The sequence below is a fragment of the Nuphar pumila genome, chromosome 17, assembly GCF_984573655.1.
Source record: "Nuphar pumila chromosome 17, dmNupPumi1.hap1.1, whole genome shotgun sequence".
Classification (NCBI taxonomy): domain Eukaryota; kingdom Viridiplantae; phylum Streptophyta; class Magnoliopsida; order Nymphaeales; family Nymphaeaceae; genus Nuphar; species Nuphar pumila.
In genome coordinates, this window is record NC_143265.1 from 78,356,227 (window position 1) to 78,372,551 (window position 16,325).

A 16,325-nucleotide genomic window follows, 5' to 3' on the forward strand; every position below is an offset into this window, starting at 1 on the left:
TGAGTTTGAAGAATAAGCCTTTGACAGAAGATCATTACACGTAACTTTTAATCCAAAAATATCACATTATGCACAACTGGCAACATGAGAAGATGGAACTTGAGGTTTGGCTTTTCGTGTGCCACCATATCCATCTGATTCTTTTTGTTCTTTTAATTTTATAAATTACTGTAAAACCTAAGGACCACTATGATTGCGTCAAAGAATGGGTGGTTATTTTACTCATTTTGTTGTTTTGTAAAGGCAGGCAGGGTGGTGAACATGCTTCGTGTCTTTGAATGGTTTCCATTATCTCGCACCTGAATTGGCTGCTTTTGTTCTCTTTAGTGAGGGTGTCGGCTTGATTGTTCACAAATTGGAGCTGAGTTTTATGGGGTTCTGAGGGCTTGCTATTGTTTTTCAAAACTGGAAGAGCATATTAGGGAGCAGTCAGCGTCACCTGTCTTTAAATTTCTCTTATTTTCCTCTCTGCTAGCCTTTTTTGTATTCTTTTATGGTGCACCAAGAATAGCAGCCTTTTTTCTGTCATCTGTTTAGCCTAACAAGAAATCTGCTTCTACACTCATGTTGGGATTTTTAATCTTTATTTTCCATGAAGCATCAATAAAATATTATGTTGAATCTTCAATTTCCCATGAAGCACCAAGAAAAGAACAAGGTTTAACAAAGTAGGTCCCTTCTCTTACTTATATTGTCAAAACTGTTATTACTGCTAGTTATGTTTTTCTGACCAGTACAATAAATATCTACAACTAGCACCCCTAATAAGAAAAGTGCTTCTAAATAGTGGCGCTGCCAGTGTAGCCTTCCTCTCTGTACGACGATAAACATAACTTGAAAGATGAAGGTAGAATCATTTATGGTATGGTTGGGGACCTGATATACGTGTATTGACAATTACTCAAACAAGTATAAGCATTGGGGTCCATGAATTTGGCCTTGTTGACACCCTCAGGTATCAAAAACCAGAAAGCCTTTCAAAGTAAATCTGATTTTGGCATAGTTGGGATCCTTTCTTGAGATGATATAAGGTTTGACAAATTAACCCAATGGGAAGAAATATGCATTCACACTACCAAGCCAACATTTTCCCTCAGGCCCAGCTGAAAGAAGCTAATTTGAACCATCTTTAAGGAAATGACAAATTATGTTGCTTCCATAACTTGTCAATCATAGTGAAGATGTGACAAAACAGCCATTGAGCTGGCAAATTAAGTGAAAGCTAATCATATAATTTTCGCCAACAAGGAGATGTGAATGAAAAAAACTTTTGTAAAATTTTATCAGTAGTGGAAAATATGAAAAAGGAAAAAGCAGTTTCAGTAAGTGAATGGCCTTGAATAACGAGTTTTGCTATCTATGAAGGTGACAACCAAACCGAAAACATGTATGTTGTCGTAGACTATTTTTCATTTTCCTGTGGTCCTTAATCTTGTGTGTGTTCTCACCAAATATTTTTAGCTACATGATAGAATTATGTTTGGACTCGAAGATATGAAAGGGAACCTGCATTTATTCTTGACCATATTTGGAGGGTGTTCGTTGGGCATAAACATGAGGCTGCCAAAAGAGGACACAAGAATAGCCAAAATAAGGGGATGTAAAGTCAGGGGTGTTCCCATAAAGTTAGACCACATTACAAGTTTGGTCCCCCAATCCAATAATCTAAAGAAACGGTGCCAAACTTTGGTTGTCACTCATGGCTAGTTTAGCTCAGAAGATTTGGTCTATCTGTATGAAGAGCAGATGACAGTGTCCAACCTGCACGCCATGCCAATATTTAATGACGTGCAGGATCCCATCAACTGTTCTTGGATGAAGGCCCAATTAACCGCCCCTTGCTTATGTTTGCAAACATTCTTGGACTTACCTGACCCATTAAACCAAAGCCTGGTTAGCTTGACCCATTAGGTCAGGATGGGGTGGAAAAGCTTTTGGGACACAGTTTTGGGCAGCTCAATTGATCAGTTGACCTTCTATTCACCTTGAGAGAGAAAGAGAGAGAGAGAGAGTTTTTTTTGAAAGGCAAGCTAGGGTTAGGCAGACCCCTACCAGATATCTCTTAAGCCCCATGTGGCAGAGGGATTCGGGCGAGGGCTTACCCCTCAACCCTTAGTTGAGAAAAATATAACTATTAAGCACTAACTACCAATATATTTTAGCCCTAAGGGGTTTGGCCGGGTGGGAGGGAGCCTTGGCTGCTAGACGAGTGGTCAGGATTCCATTCCCATGGGCATCAGCCCTTGCATATAAGAAAGGCAAAGGCAAAGGACATTGGGTCCTTTGATGGTGCCAAAGCAACGACTACTTGGGTGCAAGGGGTGTGCCACAGGTTTACACTGTTGGGAAAGCGACTAAGTATGGCACGCATAACCAGCTTAACTTGGCCTCTGATACAAAACTAACAATATTTTTTAAAGAAAAATAAAACTACAGCTGGTTATGAACTCTAGGTGCTGAGATTTGCAGAGGCCTAGTTATAGGACAGTTACTGCAATAAACATATTTTATAATGGTCGGTGAACTTCCAGATGGTTGATATATGATCATGCAAATATGCTCCTTGCCTGCATATATTGCTGTGGGCTGTTTGTTTAATATGTGTGTCATAGTGTCAAAAGTTTAAAAGGGAAAAAATAACTTTTAACATCAAAAAATTTTTTGTGAGAAATTGGATTTTTAAAATTTTTATCAGCAAAATATAGGCAAAAAAAATTTAAAAAAGAAAACAAATATTTACCATGAAAAATAATTTTCACTCGATATTTACCATCTTAAATGGCAGGCAAATATTCTGTTTTTTCACATTCTTTTAAAACACAAATATTTATCACTGTATCTTCTTATGTAGTTTAAAAAGAATAGAAAGAGAAGCAACCCCTTTATTTTATAATCCCCGTTATAGGTGAAACGTTCTCTAATATCATTAAATTGGTGAATTCCATTTACAGCCAATCTTTTGCTCATAATTTTAAAAATTAGACTCACCTTTCTTAAATCCTAGATATGGGCCTCTGTTTTCATAGAAACTGCCAAACAATGGCCTACATTTATTATTGCCCTTTAAGGCTTTAAACTTTAACTCAAGTTAAGTCACAAGTCAAATTACAATAATGACTTTCATGGTTAACAGTCAAACTATTTAGCTTTTCTTTTCTACAAGGATAAATGAGTATTTTTAATTTTGAAAAAAAAAGCTACGTTTTGCAAAGTCAATGGCAGTGGGACTGGGCACCCCATCTCCCCCTGTTTGGACCGGGGATGAAGGACATGAAACAGGAATGGAGGCAGAGATGAAGGTTAAAATCAAAGGCGTAGCTAGGGGGGGGGGGGGCAGGACTGGGCTGTAGCCCAGTCCTGCCTTCCCAAACAGTTAAATTTTTTTTTTAAAAGCCCAGTCCTGATTCCATATGAAATAGATTTTTATCCATTTTTGTATCCCAGCCCAGCCCTGACTGCAGCAAATAGTTTGATTTGTCCATATGAAATAGATTTTTATTAATAATTGTAGCCATTTTTTATTTTATCTCAAAAAAAAAATTCAGGGGCGCTGCACCCGAACCCCCGACTATCGCACAAATAAATTTTTTTTGCTACACCCCTGTTTGCCCCCCCACCTCACATGAATCCTAGCTACGCCCCTGGTTAAAATCAAAACCCGAGGATAGACTTATGCTTTCCCTGCCCATCCTGTCCCCGATCTCCGCCTTGCCCTGCCCCACCCCTTCTTTAGGGATGGCAGTGGATCAAGGGAAAATGGGGTTCCGCTCAGACTCACCCCATTTAGACCAGAGATAGCGGACATAAAACAAGGATGGAGGCGGGGATGAAAGTTAAAATCAAAACCCGTGCAGGGATGGAGGGAAAGATTTTGAGACGGGGCAGGGTGTGGAGACCTTGTCCCTTGCCCCCGCCCCGGTCCACTGCCATCCCTAGTCATAGATGGCGCAAGGTCTCTGTTAGAAGGGGTACACCAAAAGTATAACCCATACTGAAATTTCATAAAAGCTAAGCCCGATTTTAAAATTAAAGGCAAAAGGTTGACACCTAAATGAAATTTTCCCTATTAAATTCTATTCTCTTTTGTCTACTTTTTATCTTCTTGTTACCAAGAAGAAGATCCTTATGCCTAAGTGAGCACCTATGTCACAAGGACACGCCGTTTCGGATGTTTTGTGCCTGGTGACATGAGCAGACATGCTCGGACACACACCGACATGGATACTCACTTATGCATATGGATACACATGTAGAATTAGTTTAAAACTTTTTAAATAATATTTTATTATATTTTAATTTATTTCAATAAAAGTTATTTTTTATGTTAAAATATTTTAAAATATTTTTTTATTGATTTAAAAATAACAAATTATGTGTCCTGGTATCCCATTTTTGAAAAAAAAAAATTGAACTTTGCAGTCAAATCCAAATGCCGCAACCTCGAGTTCACTAATATCGGCATTTTTAATTTCAAAAATATGTATGAAAATCTTTAAAAATAAAATAAAAATGGTAAAATGTATAAATATAAAAAAAAAACTAATATGTATTAATAACACAACTACCCCTCTGACAGCCGAGGCCCGCTAACCCCTTTGGGGTGAGTCCATGTGGTTTACATAAGCTAACTTTTGGACTATCGATCCAGATCCTTTCTACCTTATATAGCCAGGATAAACCATCCTACAAATGTTTATTCAATACTTTCTTTTATCTTCTTCAAACTAATTATGAAAGCTAGGTACATTTTACTAAATCAGATTTCAGTATTCTCTTCAATGATAACATGCAAAGCAATCAGTAAAGGGTTGCACCAACCAATATCTTGAGTGACATAAGTTGGCTAAGCTAAGTTGCAGCCAACTCCAAATTTTCATGATTTTTCCGTTTCTTTTTTTTTTTTGCCAAGCAAGTTTGTACCAAGGTTGTTAAATGCGATGAGGCGAAGCGAGGCGTTGAGCCTGCGCTTCGCCTCTGAGGCGTACGCCTCTCACAACTGGTTTGGAAGTGAAGCGGTAGGAGGGGAGGCAGGGAGCGGCGGAGGAGCAGTTGGCCGGCACATGGCGGTGGATCCACCGGCACTTGGGGTTAGCACAGCCGATGAATCGGGCGGAGGAGGAAGACTTGGGGATGAAGGAGGGGTTCCGGAGGTTGATGAGGGGCAATTTGCGCACCACAGCACGCCTCAGTACCTTGAGCGTGCGCCTCGCCTCTGAGGCGTACGCTTCAGGTACTGAGGCGTACGCCTCTCACAACACTGGTTTGTACCAGTGAATTTTACCAACCTCACCAAACCTGGTCAGTTCAGCCAAAGTCATCCAAGTCATAACTGTTGGATGTTCTTACCCAAAACGGGAGGGAGGTGTTCCAAGAGCGTCAGGCCCTGAGGCGATTTTTTTTTAATAGTTACATAATTTACTCCTTGTAAAATTAGTAGACTGCTTATATTTAGAGAGACATCCTTCCCAATCAATAAAGAAGAAAGACTCATTGTATTTAGAGAGGCATCCTTACCAATCAATAAAGAAGAAAATTCAGTCCGATAGTGGAAGTAAGAACTTTTCATCAAAACATGTAAAATCTTTGTTTTCGTGGGTAGTTGTTTTCTCCTTTAGATTTTTCCATGAGTGTTTCTTTGATCCATCAGTAAGTGGAAAGGTCATCCACTAAGAATAGCCAAATCCAAAATAAAACCAAGAATTCGGATATTATAGAAGAAATTCCTTGTTCGCACTTCTCTTAAAAAGAAGAAAAATGGTCCTGAACCATAAAAAATTTAATACAGCATGCACGTGCAGACCAAGGGTTTTTCTGCACATAATCTTACCACAACCCTCGGGAGTCGGGACATAAAGAAACATCTGCTGAAAAATTACTGCATTTACAAAATTTTATGAACCATTCCGCATATCTCACACTATGCTAAGCTCCTAAGAAAAGAATAAAAAATATCAGAAACGCTTCAGCACCCGGGGCTCCCTGCTTCCATGCAGCAAGCTTTAAGACTTCTACATGCATTACAGAGGAATCCACTGAATTTACAACCTGCCTGAAATAGTCTTGGGATGTGAGTACAGACAGCTTATTGTACATTGACACAGTGATAGTCATGTTTCCTCCAACCCTGTAAGCACGAATCCTTGTTTCTATTTGCTTAAGCAGGAGGAAGAGGTATACTTGTGAGCAGAATCAAGCTAGCACGCCGTTCTCTCAGTGGACAGTGTTTTCCTTCCATGAGTTTTTATGAGTCCGGGACTGGTTTTGCATCAAAGAACTTTGCTACAGCTTGATACAGCTGCTGCTCCTCAAAGGGCTTAGTGATGTAAGCATCCATTCCACATTTCAGGCACTCTTCATAAGTGGCCTGTATCAGATCAGCTGTGATGGCCAGTATGGGCAGGTGCCATTCAACCTTTACCCATCCTGGATGCAATGTTGATCCAATTCTGATCTGATCATTTGCCCGGCTCTCAAGCTGGCGTATCCGCCTGGTCACCTCAAACCTGCAATAAATACTTTGAGGTTGAACTTTTGAAGCAAAATTTGGCAAACATAATGGAAGAGTATACCCTGACCACCATTCCAATATAGTCTCCTGCAATATAGCATCCGTCCTCAATAGCTCTAGACCAAAGTGACTTATGACCCACAGTGACCAGAAAAGTGTTAAAATATGCTATATATATGTATATATATTTTTATATATAGATTATGATACATACACATATATAAATATATGTATTCCCTTTGTAATATCCACTAGGGGTAAAATAGTCATTTTACTATTTCACGCCCCATGTATATTTTTACACTTTCTTATTCTTTTTCCTTTTTCCCTTCCTTTTCTTTTCTTTTTCCTTTTTCCTTGGAAATGCACCCCTTAAGGGACGGTCACATTTGTGACCGTTGGAAGGGCTCCAACGTCCCTTAGGAGCCCTTCCAAGGGTCCTCTCCTTGTGCCTATAAATAAAGGGGTTTTCCCCCATTGTAAGTATGCTTCTTTGAAGCCTTCTTGAGTGGAATATATTTTTTCCTCTTCTTTTGGGTGTTTTACCACTTTTGAGGTTTTGTTGTAATCTTGCCCATTAGTGGCTATTTGTGTATGTGCATGCTCTCTTGTTTGCTCTTGAAGATATCACTCCTCTTATTCAGCACTTCATTACAAAAAGCTCACTGTGAAAATAACATGTAAACTCTCAAAATGCCATTTGAAGCTTGACAAATGGCAGCCTACTAGGGCTAGCCATTAGTAAATGTGTTCAAGGTCATCATAATTTTAGATAGACAACCCGGAGCTAGGCAGACCCTACCAGTTCATTAAGCAATCAACTGAAGTCATAGATCTGATGCACATGGTAGAATCTACTTAACAGTGTTTTCCTTGTATTAAAAGCGAGTTAAATGGTAGATTAACATATATCTAAACGGTTTGCCATGAATTTTTCAAAAAACTATCCCTCCAGAGCTCTTCCTCTCATTGCAAGCATGTGTATATCTTTTTTTTGGTACACAACAAAAAATGAAAATTTTGAACCATATACTGTCAACATGTCACACACTTATTTCACTGTCATTCTGGAATTTTATCACAATTTTTAACAACTACATAGTTTGAATGTTATATAGGATTAACAAGAGACATTTACATATCCATCACAAGCCACCACCAAGAAGGATAAAAATAGAGGTCGTGACCATATTGCCCGGTACCTAATGGTCCATCCAGTTGCATTCTAGACAACACTCAACAAGGGACGGCAATGATTGGCCCATGTTAGATACTAAATAACTATTAGCCACATATAGTACTATCAACACTGACATGGAGAGCCCGATCCCATTTCCTGATGATGACCTTATAAACCAACAATGCAATGATAGATAAGAGAAATCAACAAGTACATGACAATCTCAAGGTGAAGGAAAATTCCAATTCAAAATAAGAAAATAAGAAACCTAAATTCTTAGAAAGCAAGGAAACGCATACCCATCCATTTCAGGCATCTGAACATCCATGAAGCAAGCATCAAATTTGTGTGGAATCTGAAGCATTGCGAGTGCAGCTTTTCCACTCTCAGCACATTCTACATTAGCTCCATACTTCTTTAGTGCAAAGGCAGCAACTCTACGATTGACTCCATTATCATCAATCACCAAGATGTTCTTCCCGAAAAGCAGGCTCTTAAGAAAAGGAGTTCCATTGAGAATCCCTTTCCCTTGCTGTCGCATATTACCAATACCCAAGACCTGCTGGAGGCTTGCTGCCACCATGCCAGCCCTCAAAGGTTTCATGATCACAGTATTGACAAAACCTACTGCCTTGGCTTTTGCAGACTCAGCATTACTGATTGAGGTTGCCAGAAGAACCATCTTTGGCATTTCAAGCACTCGGCCATTCTGTTTGCAGTCCTGTAGGTGTTGAAAGAAGCCATGTTCAACCTCATGACACCAAGTCTCTTTTTCCACTAGTATCACATCTGTTTTTCTCCATGATAGCCTGGGAAAATGGTATAAAAGTAAAATTTTCAGCCGAGGAGTTTTGGTGTGGGGATCGGGGTAAAGAGGGGATCACCCGTTTAAATTCTTATGTTCAGTAAACAACTAGAGGTGCATCAGAATTTAAATGGATGAAAACCAACAAAGAACCACCAGAGGTTCAAGGGTGATTTCAAATCATTTCTCGTAGCTGTAGAAAGAACTGATTATAATGTGCCCACAACCTTGGAATTTTGTTATTTTCATTTGTTAAGCATGGAGGTCTTTTCAACCTGAAGGGTTGAAGTTACAGAAAACAAGTTGAAATTCTAAAAATTGTGCAGAAGTTCAAAATGATAATCAGCTTTGGAAAACAATTTCTACAGACACTTGGCAGAGCATGGCCATAACTATAAAGTAACAAAACATAGAATATTTCCTGCAATTTAGAGTTCTATTTATGTGGCCATAACTATAAAGTAACAAAACATAGAATATTTCCTGCAATTTAGAGTTCTATTTATGTTAATGAATCCAGAAGCCTCTATTGAATAAATGGGAAACTATTGACAATTTTGTAAATGAGCATTGGTCGGGTGCTCCTTAAAAAAAAGAACAAGAACAAAGAAGTCGATGGAAGCTACATCTAAGTCCACCACACACTATAGCATTATTAGGAAAGAAAGCCCTGTGGAAGACAAGATTTAGGTGTTGCCAGATTTAATGTAAATACTACAAGCCTGTAGCCAAGTGTCGGAAAAAATTGATTCATGAAAGGAATAGCAGAATCTAAATGTTAACAATGTAAAAGGCATACCCACTTCTTGTGTAACCATTTTGTCCAGATACTGCATGGATTGCCATTTTCATACAGCTCACAACCTCAACAGCCATACCAAGTCTTTGAAGATGGTACTTAGTTACAGCTGCTCTGACAGGTCTGCTATCAACTATGATAGCTTTCACACCTTTGAAGCCCATAGGTAGTGCCTCAAATAGAGGGATCTTTAGATCATTCACTAAGCTTCGGTCACATCTATTGAAAACAACAGTAAAAGTAAAGGTGCTTCCAATACGTGGCTGACTAATGAAGTTTATTTGCCCACCCATGAGCTCGACTAGGCATTTGCTGATGCTCAATCCAATCCCTGTCCCTCCATATGTACGGGATGTTGAACTGTCAGCCTGCATGAAGGGCATGAAAATGCGGTCTTGGGCATGTAAAGGAATTCCAATCCCTGTATCCTCCACACTAACAATCAAAGTCACATTATTGGATGTAGTGTTTGTGGCTGCACACTCCCCCAAAGTGTCAGATGATATTTCTGAATCTGGTAACAACAGTCTGAACGTTTCCCAACTGTTTCTGTCATCAGCAGCTACAAATCCACTCAGCGTATTGAAAAGATAGCCTGATGAAACAGCCAAATCTGTTGGTGCTCTTTTTGAGCTTGCTCCAACTTTAGCATCTACCAAAGATTTTGCATGTTCTGCCAGATGCACTTGAACAAATATATGGCCATGTTCAGTGAACTGCAAAAGCTCAAAATAATAAGACAGAATCATTGGAATAATGGCAGTTTTCAACCAGCAGGGCAAGCATGAAAAAGAGACATACTTTAACTGAATTCCCAACAAGATTGGTGATTATCTGCCGGAATCTTCCTGGATCACCATTGAGTATTTCTGGAACTTCGTTGGATACAAATACACCTAGCTATATACTTTGCCAAATGATTATAAAGGACATAGAGCATGAGATAACAGAAAGTGACAGCAGCCACATATGAAATAGGAAACGCACACACACAGAGAACAACCCGACTAAATAAACAAAAAAGAAAAAAGAGGAAAGCAACTATTGTGATAACTCTGTATAAGTATACCTGACTACATAAACAAAAAAGAAAAAAGAGGAAAGCAACTATTACGAAAACACCCCATAAGTATGTATGGAGAGAGAGAAAGAGAGAAAGAACCAAGGGGTACATTTAACAGCATCCTGGATCTGTTTACAACTAGAAATGTGAAAAGGGATTAAAAATGTGAATTCACTTGTCGATACAAGTGATTAGAGAAATAATTCTGGGCCAAAATTAGGCTACACATAAGCAGCAAAATGACAAAATGGGAATTCACTTGTCCATGTAAGGAATTGCAGAAAAAATTCTGGGCCAGGATTAGATTGCACATCAGTAATAAAATGACATAATCTACAGTGCACTAAGTTAAAAACAGATCCAATTGCATGGGTTGGTATCAAAGTTTCTTAGATTCAATATATCAAATTTCTCATATCGCGGTTTGGTGATGATATTAACTTCAACATACTGGTGATGACATTACCTCAATGCCTTTATCTCTAGCTTTGCCAGAAAATAATGAAAGAACATCATCAAGAATGGATCGTAGGTCGAAGGGAACAGCCTCAAACTCTAACTTGCCAGATTCAATTTTTGCCCTGTCGAGGACTTCATTTATCAAAGTTATCAATGCTTTCCCACTGGCCTGAGCAGTTCGAGCATAATCATTTTGAGTTGAATCTAGATCTGTGTCTAGAAGAATCTGGAGCATCCCTGCAGGAGAAAAAGAAAAGTTAAGAGCCAAAATCACATTGAAAGAAGGGTATGCCCAAATAACCAAACACTTGTAGAAAACTCATACCATACCTAGAACCCCATTCATTGGTGTTCTGATCTCATGTGAAACTGTCGCAAGAAACTGCAAATGGCAAACAAGAAAAATCAAACCATGAATCCGGAACTAGAACAATAAAAACAGCCAGTCAACAGGTTTGGCACCTGAGATTTAGCAACATCAGCAGATTCAGCTTGAACCTTCAGTTCTGCCATCTTGTGGTAGTCTTCTTCAACTTTAGCAATGTGGATGACAGCTCCATATAGTATATACCCTACCAACACAGCTATCACAAAGACTCCAGATGAAGACATGATTGCCATCCATGGAAGGGGAGGCTTCTGAAGGTATCTGTACAGGAGATGCAAAAGAAACATAGTACCAAATAACATCATAAGTGAAACCACGAATAGATCATTGGATGAACCACCTGCAAATCATCAGGTGCTTTCTGAAGGGGTCTCCAAAGTCAAGCATGCTGGAATGGGTGAGTGACATGTCACCATCTGGATTTTGCAGTCCATACATGATCAAATGCATTGAACTATTGGTAATGTCATACACATTCACCACAATGGCCTCATTCCCAGCAAGCTTCCTCAGTAGGTTCTCAACAAGTGACTCAACATCAAATGCTCCGCCAAGGTATCTATCAAGCAAAAACAGGTGATCTTCAGCAGTCAGCCGAGCAGATGTGTGTATATATTCACCAATATTAGTATCGAAAGAATTTTAAAATAACCATAATTCTTGCAAAATTATTGGAATAATCATTGTGAATTTGAAAAGTCATTCTATTTTGCTTTTCTACAACTAAATTGCCGCAGTTTAAACTTGGTGAAAACTGAAAAGTGATATCAAACTAAATCATATGACACTAAAAAGAGAAAATTAAGGGCCCAACAAAACAAACGCATAGAAATAACCATTTGGAACCCAGCAGAAATGTTCCTTGCAATTAGCAGTGTCATCATAATACTAGTAGCATCATTGCCACCAAATCTCATACATGCTTGGTCCTACCCAAATAGAAGTCGGGACAATGTCACTCGAACATTAAACATTTCTTTTAAGTAAACATCACTAATACTGCTCATAAACATTCCATAATCCACCCTGATTGAACGTGGTCCTACCCTGAGTTCATAACCTGATTAACAATGCAATGTGCTATCAAAACTGAGAAATGGCCACACAACCATTTGGTCACTGTTAGACAGGATGGATATTATGTTTTTCTTCTCTCTGGTAATCACCAGTCAGTGTTGTAATTGAGGATCTTCTAGATCCCTGCATGGGGATACAAAAACATGTTTACAAATTCTCTTATGGCGTCAGAAGTTTAGCCTCCTCGCATTAATGAGCATTCAGAACAGAGCAACGCCACCATTTTAACCAATGTAAAAGATGCTGTTTCAGGGTATGCAAATGTGATCACTGTATATATACGGCAGAAATCTCTCCGATTCGAATCCAACTGAGTTTCTTCACATTTTTTAGGAGGGGTTTTAATTTTGCAGGTGGGTGGGTTTGTCCATATTGACTAACAAAAAGGAAAAAAGAAAAACGAATTTAACATCCAAGGAGCAGAGAGATCGACCAACCAACTAAGCATATCTACTTAAACTTCCTCGCACTTCACTACAACCAGCTCATTCATCACTAAGCAATGTCAAATTCCAACTCACCCTACAATAGATCGAAGACGCTGCTCCACCGGCGTGTGGGCCGGAAGGCTCGAGCTGTACACCGGAAAGGTCAGAACGACGCCGAGGTGCTTAGATTCCAGCAGTCTGAAAGGGCTCGTAAGGACCGCTTTCCCGGTCGCCCTCGCCCTCTCGATATTCTCACGATCCTCCTGAAACACCACCACCATACCACCATCAGAACTTCTCCCCCCATCCAAAATCGAGATGAAAAGCCAGAAAACCGGATCAAGAATAAAAACAATTACCTCACCGGACATCATGTCAAGCGACTCGATATAAGAAATTGTCTCTTGCGAGAATATGGCAGGCGCGTATTCGTTCTGCACGGGCGAGGGCTCCCTCTTCATTGTCTTGATCGTCCACCCCTGCTGCCGCTCGAACATCTCCCTTTCTGAGTGCACCACCTTCTGGGCGTACGCCACCCCGCTCAGCAACGGCCGCTCGAACGCCGTTCGCGCAGTATACTCCGCAAACGTCTTCTGCACTACCAAAAGAAGAGTGAGAAAACAGAGCACCCATTTAACCATAATATGAGGAACAAGAAACAAGCGGAACCTGGTCGAGGGCGGAGGGGCTCTTCCCGTGGTGGAAGCTCGAGACGAGGATGGCGAGGGCGTGGACGTGGTTCATGCTGACCGTGAACTGGTCCTGTAGCATCCTCGCCCTCTCGTCGCACATCCCCGCGAGCGACTCCCTCCTCGTCTTTACCCCATCGGCGTCGAAGTAGCAGTAGATAAGCAGCGAGACCACCGCGAAGAAGAGTATCCAGCCGATGAGCGACCTGAGCGGTCGGGACACCGGCGACTTCGCCGCGCCCTTCGCCTCCTCCTCAGCCCTCCTGCACCACCGGAAGGTCAGTGCGTGCCGGTGGCTCTTTGCCGACGGCGCCATCCTCTCGCCCGCCGCGCTTCCCCACCTCCTCCTCATATCTAGTCCTCGGGTCTCCCCCCGGTCAAAATTCCACCCATCGCCTGAACTCTGGCGAGAGACAAAGAGACGCCCGACTCGAGGACCACTACCTTTCGGCAGTCTGACACTGCAGCAGAGTTACGCGTGGAAAGGGCGGCAGAAACTCAGACGCATTCAGCTCGGCGCATCTCCCCTTCGAAATCTGTGCAAGGTTAATTTACAAAAAGAAAATCTTGGGCGTGCCCATGAAAAGAAAAGAAGGAATACGGCGTTCCTGCTACCAAACACTCTCCATGAGACCATGAATGCCATTAAAGAAACCGCAGAAAAGCAAGTCTAGAGAAAGAAAGTACCAGATGAGGAGTTGTATTCCAGAGATGGGTATCGAGAAACCATCTTCCTGCGTCTCAAAATACGGAATCTGCAATTTCTGAAAGACCACCATCGTCACCATAAACCCATCGACGAAAAAAGAACTTTTTTTCGCTTTTGTTTTTCTGTCTCCTTTTTATTTCTTCTTGGGTCATGTGGGTGAGGGGAAGATGATGGTGAGAGGGGGTAAACGTCATGGCACTCATTGGATCACGTTCGTCAGTATCACGCAAAATCTTTTTGATGTGGAAGTATGGGCCCCTCCTGTGTTTTTTGTTTCCGTTGTCGTTGTTGTTGCCATTATTTTTATTATTAAGGTGGTCGCCATCTGTTCGTCTGTGCCCCTCCCCCCCAAGCCATATTTTCCACACAAAAATCGATTTTTTTGGATATTTGGGAGATTCGCTACTGTGATCGCAAATGGTCGTCGTCATTAAACTATTCCTCACTGCCCAACCCTTTTAGCAATCAACCATTTCTTTATTGACTTCCTCTCTTCTTCTTCTACCTTTCTTCATTTTTCCTCTTTTTTCTTTTCTGTAATCGAGTATAAGGCCGGAGTGAGTTGCACATGCCCTCCCTTCGAAATGTCAACTAGGGAGCGGCGGCTTTTCTGCAAACTGCGAGCGCCTTGTGGTGGTGGTTGAGGGGCCCTTCGGGAGATTTGCAGTTGCTCTCTCTCTCTAACAGAGGGCGGGAATCTAGGATTACCGGATAGGATTTGGTCGCCGGAGACCGAGCGTGGATTCCTTGCTTTTGCGTTGATCCGTCTTTCTTTCCTTCACGTACTTTGATCTGATTGTTGATCTGCTTCTTACTGTTAAGATTTCGTTCCGAGGAGAATTTTGAGGTTATGGCAAGCGCGCATCTTCAGGGGTTTGAGATTCGCGGAAGCTTTTCTTCGATTGGAGAGAATCCGATGGCGGATTTGAGCCATGAGGAGATGGAGATCAGGTCAGGGTTTCGGTTGAACCCAGATCGATCTCTGGTGGTTTAGATCGTATTGATCATGCACTAGTCCGTGAAGTTTGCATCCATTCTCAAGATCAAGAAGGCAGAAAGAAAGAAAGAAAAAGTGATTTTCGCGCTTTCGATCCGATCTGAGTCCAGAAAATCACTCTCCCAAAGATCAGAAATCCGGATTTTTCAGCTGCATTCTGTCAGGTTCTCAAGAGATCCAGATTTCGTTCCATCTCGCTCCGAGCAAGTTCCAAGAGATCGGAATCTGATCACCTTCTGAAAGAGTCTCTAAGATATTCAAATCCCAATTACCGATCTGTTCTCGTTCCCGAAGAGTTCCACGGGATCGAATTCTGAACGTCTCTCCGATCTCATAACTATTTGATTCTCGTTCCTTTTCTCCTTCCGATCGGAATCTGATCGCCTCCGTAATCGAACGCCCCTAAAAACTTCATTCTGACACAAAAATCCGAGCGATCGATTCCGTCTTGTTCCAGAAGATTCGCAACACATCAAAAATCAAAATTTGATCTCGATCGCAAGCCGATCGATCTCTCTTCTTAGAATCCTCGCTACCGTATCACATCTCAACTCCAAGATAGCTCTCCGAAGCAGATTCTCATGGGAAATCGGGTGGAATTGATGCAAAACGAGTTAGAAGTAACGACAAATTTAGATTTTTCAAGGAATTCATTGGCCGAAGAAGGTGATATCCCTATAGATTCGTTCTCATGGTTCGATCCTTCTCAGTAAAACGCAAAAATTTTCTCATTTGGCCGGAATACCTTTCAGGATTTAACAATAATCTCTTCTCCGTCAACGAATCCAAAACAGGGATTTGAAGGGAATTTCCAGTCTCAGTTTTCCTTTCTTACTGATTTCTACGATTCCTTTTCTCTCAAACAATTCAAAGTAGCTCTGAAAAATATTGATTCATGAAGAGCACTGAATATCCTTCAGATTACTCTCCGGTTCCTACTTTCCAAACACGGGAAGCAAGAGCGGTTGCTGGCTCTCGCTGGCTGCCGTTGATCATTTGAATGAACGACAACGATCTCCCAACAAAAAAACGTAAAAAAAAAAAGAGAGATGGGATCAGGTCATAGTCATAGTATGCTCTGACGGTATTTCGTGAGAGCACCTCTGGATGTTGTCGATCTCAAAATGAACGGCATCCAAAACATGTACTAATGGGATGCCAATCACTTTGATGCCATCGCATGGCACACTTTTTTGGGTATGCATGGGACTCAAAATAGGGAT

At 40.9% G+C, this 16,325-nt stretch overlaps 1 protein-coding gene and 1 pseudogene across 2 annotated transcripts; both read right to left on the reverse strand.

Moving 5' to 3' along the window:
* Window positions 1–5,712: 5,712 nt before the first annotated feature.
* On the reverse strand, window positions 5,713–12,772 carry LOC149812358 (histidine kinase CRE1-like). Its single transcript, XM_089993035.1, has 9 exons — window positions 12,750–12,772; window positions 11,543–11,761; window positions 11,277–11,463; window positions 11,145–11,196; window positions 10,822–11,051; window positions 10,094–10,192; window positions 9,293–10,008; window positions 7,988–8,497; window positions 5,713–6,503 (listed from the first exon to the last, which is right to left on the reverse strand). Exons 1-9 carry the CDS (start codon window positions 12,770–12,772, stop codon window positions 6,242–6,244), a joined length of 2,298 nt encoding a protein of 765 aa, XP_089849161.1. The 3' UTR covers window positions 5,713–6,241.
* Window positions 12,773–12,796: 24 nt separating this feature from the next.
* LOC149812359 (histidine kinase CRE1 pseudogene) lies at window positions 12,797–15,960 on the reverse strand (annotated as a pseudogene). The gene is made up of 4 exons (XR_016428497.1): window positions 14,084–15,960; window positions 13,377–13,932; window positions 13,067–13,300; window positions 12,797–12,970 (listed from the first exon to the last, which is right to left on the reverse strand). The product of XR_016428497.1 is annotated as a histidine kinase CRE1 pseudogene (transcript).
* Between the last annotated feature and the right edge of the window lie 365 nt (window positions 15,961–16,325).

What these genes read in the sequence shown, in the direction of transcription:
- LOC149812358 (XM_089993035.1), bottom strand. Translation starts at nt 12,772, where the DNA reads ATGAATGAGCTGGTTGTAGTGAA. An exon ending in AATGAGCTGGTTGTAGTGAA is followed by an intron (nt 11,762 to 12,749) that starts GTGCGAGGAAGT and finishes TTTGCTTGATAG; the next exon opens with ATACCTTGGCGGAGCATTTG. An exon ending in CTGATGTTGCTAAATCTCAG is followed by an intron (nt 11,197 to 11,276) that starts GTGCCAAACCTG and finishes TGCCATTTGCAG; the next exon opens with TTTCTTGCGACAGTTTCACA.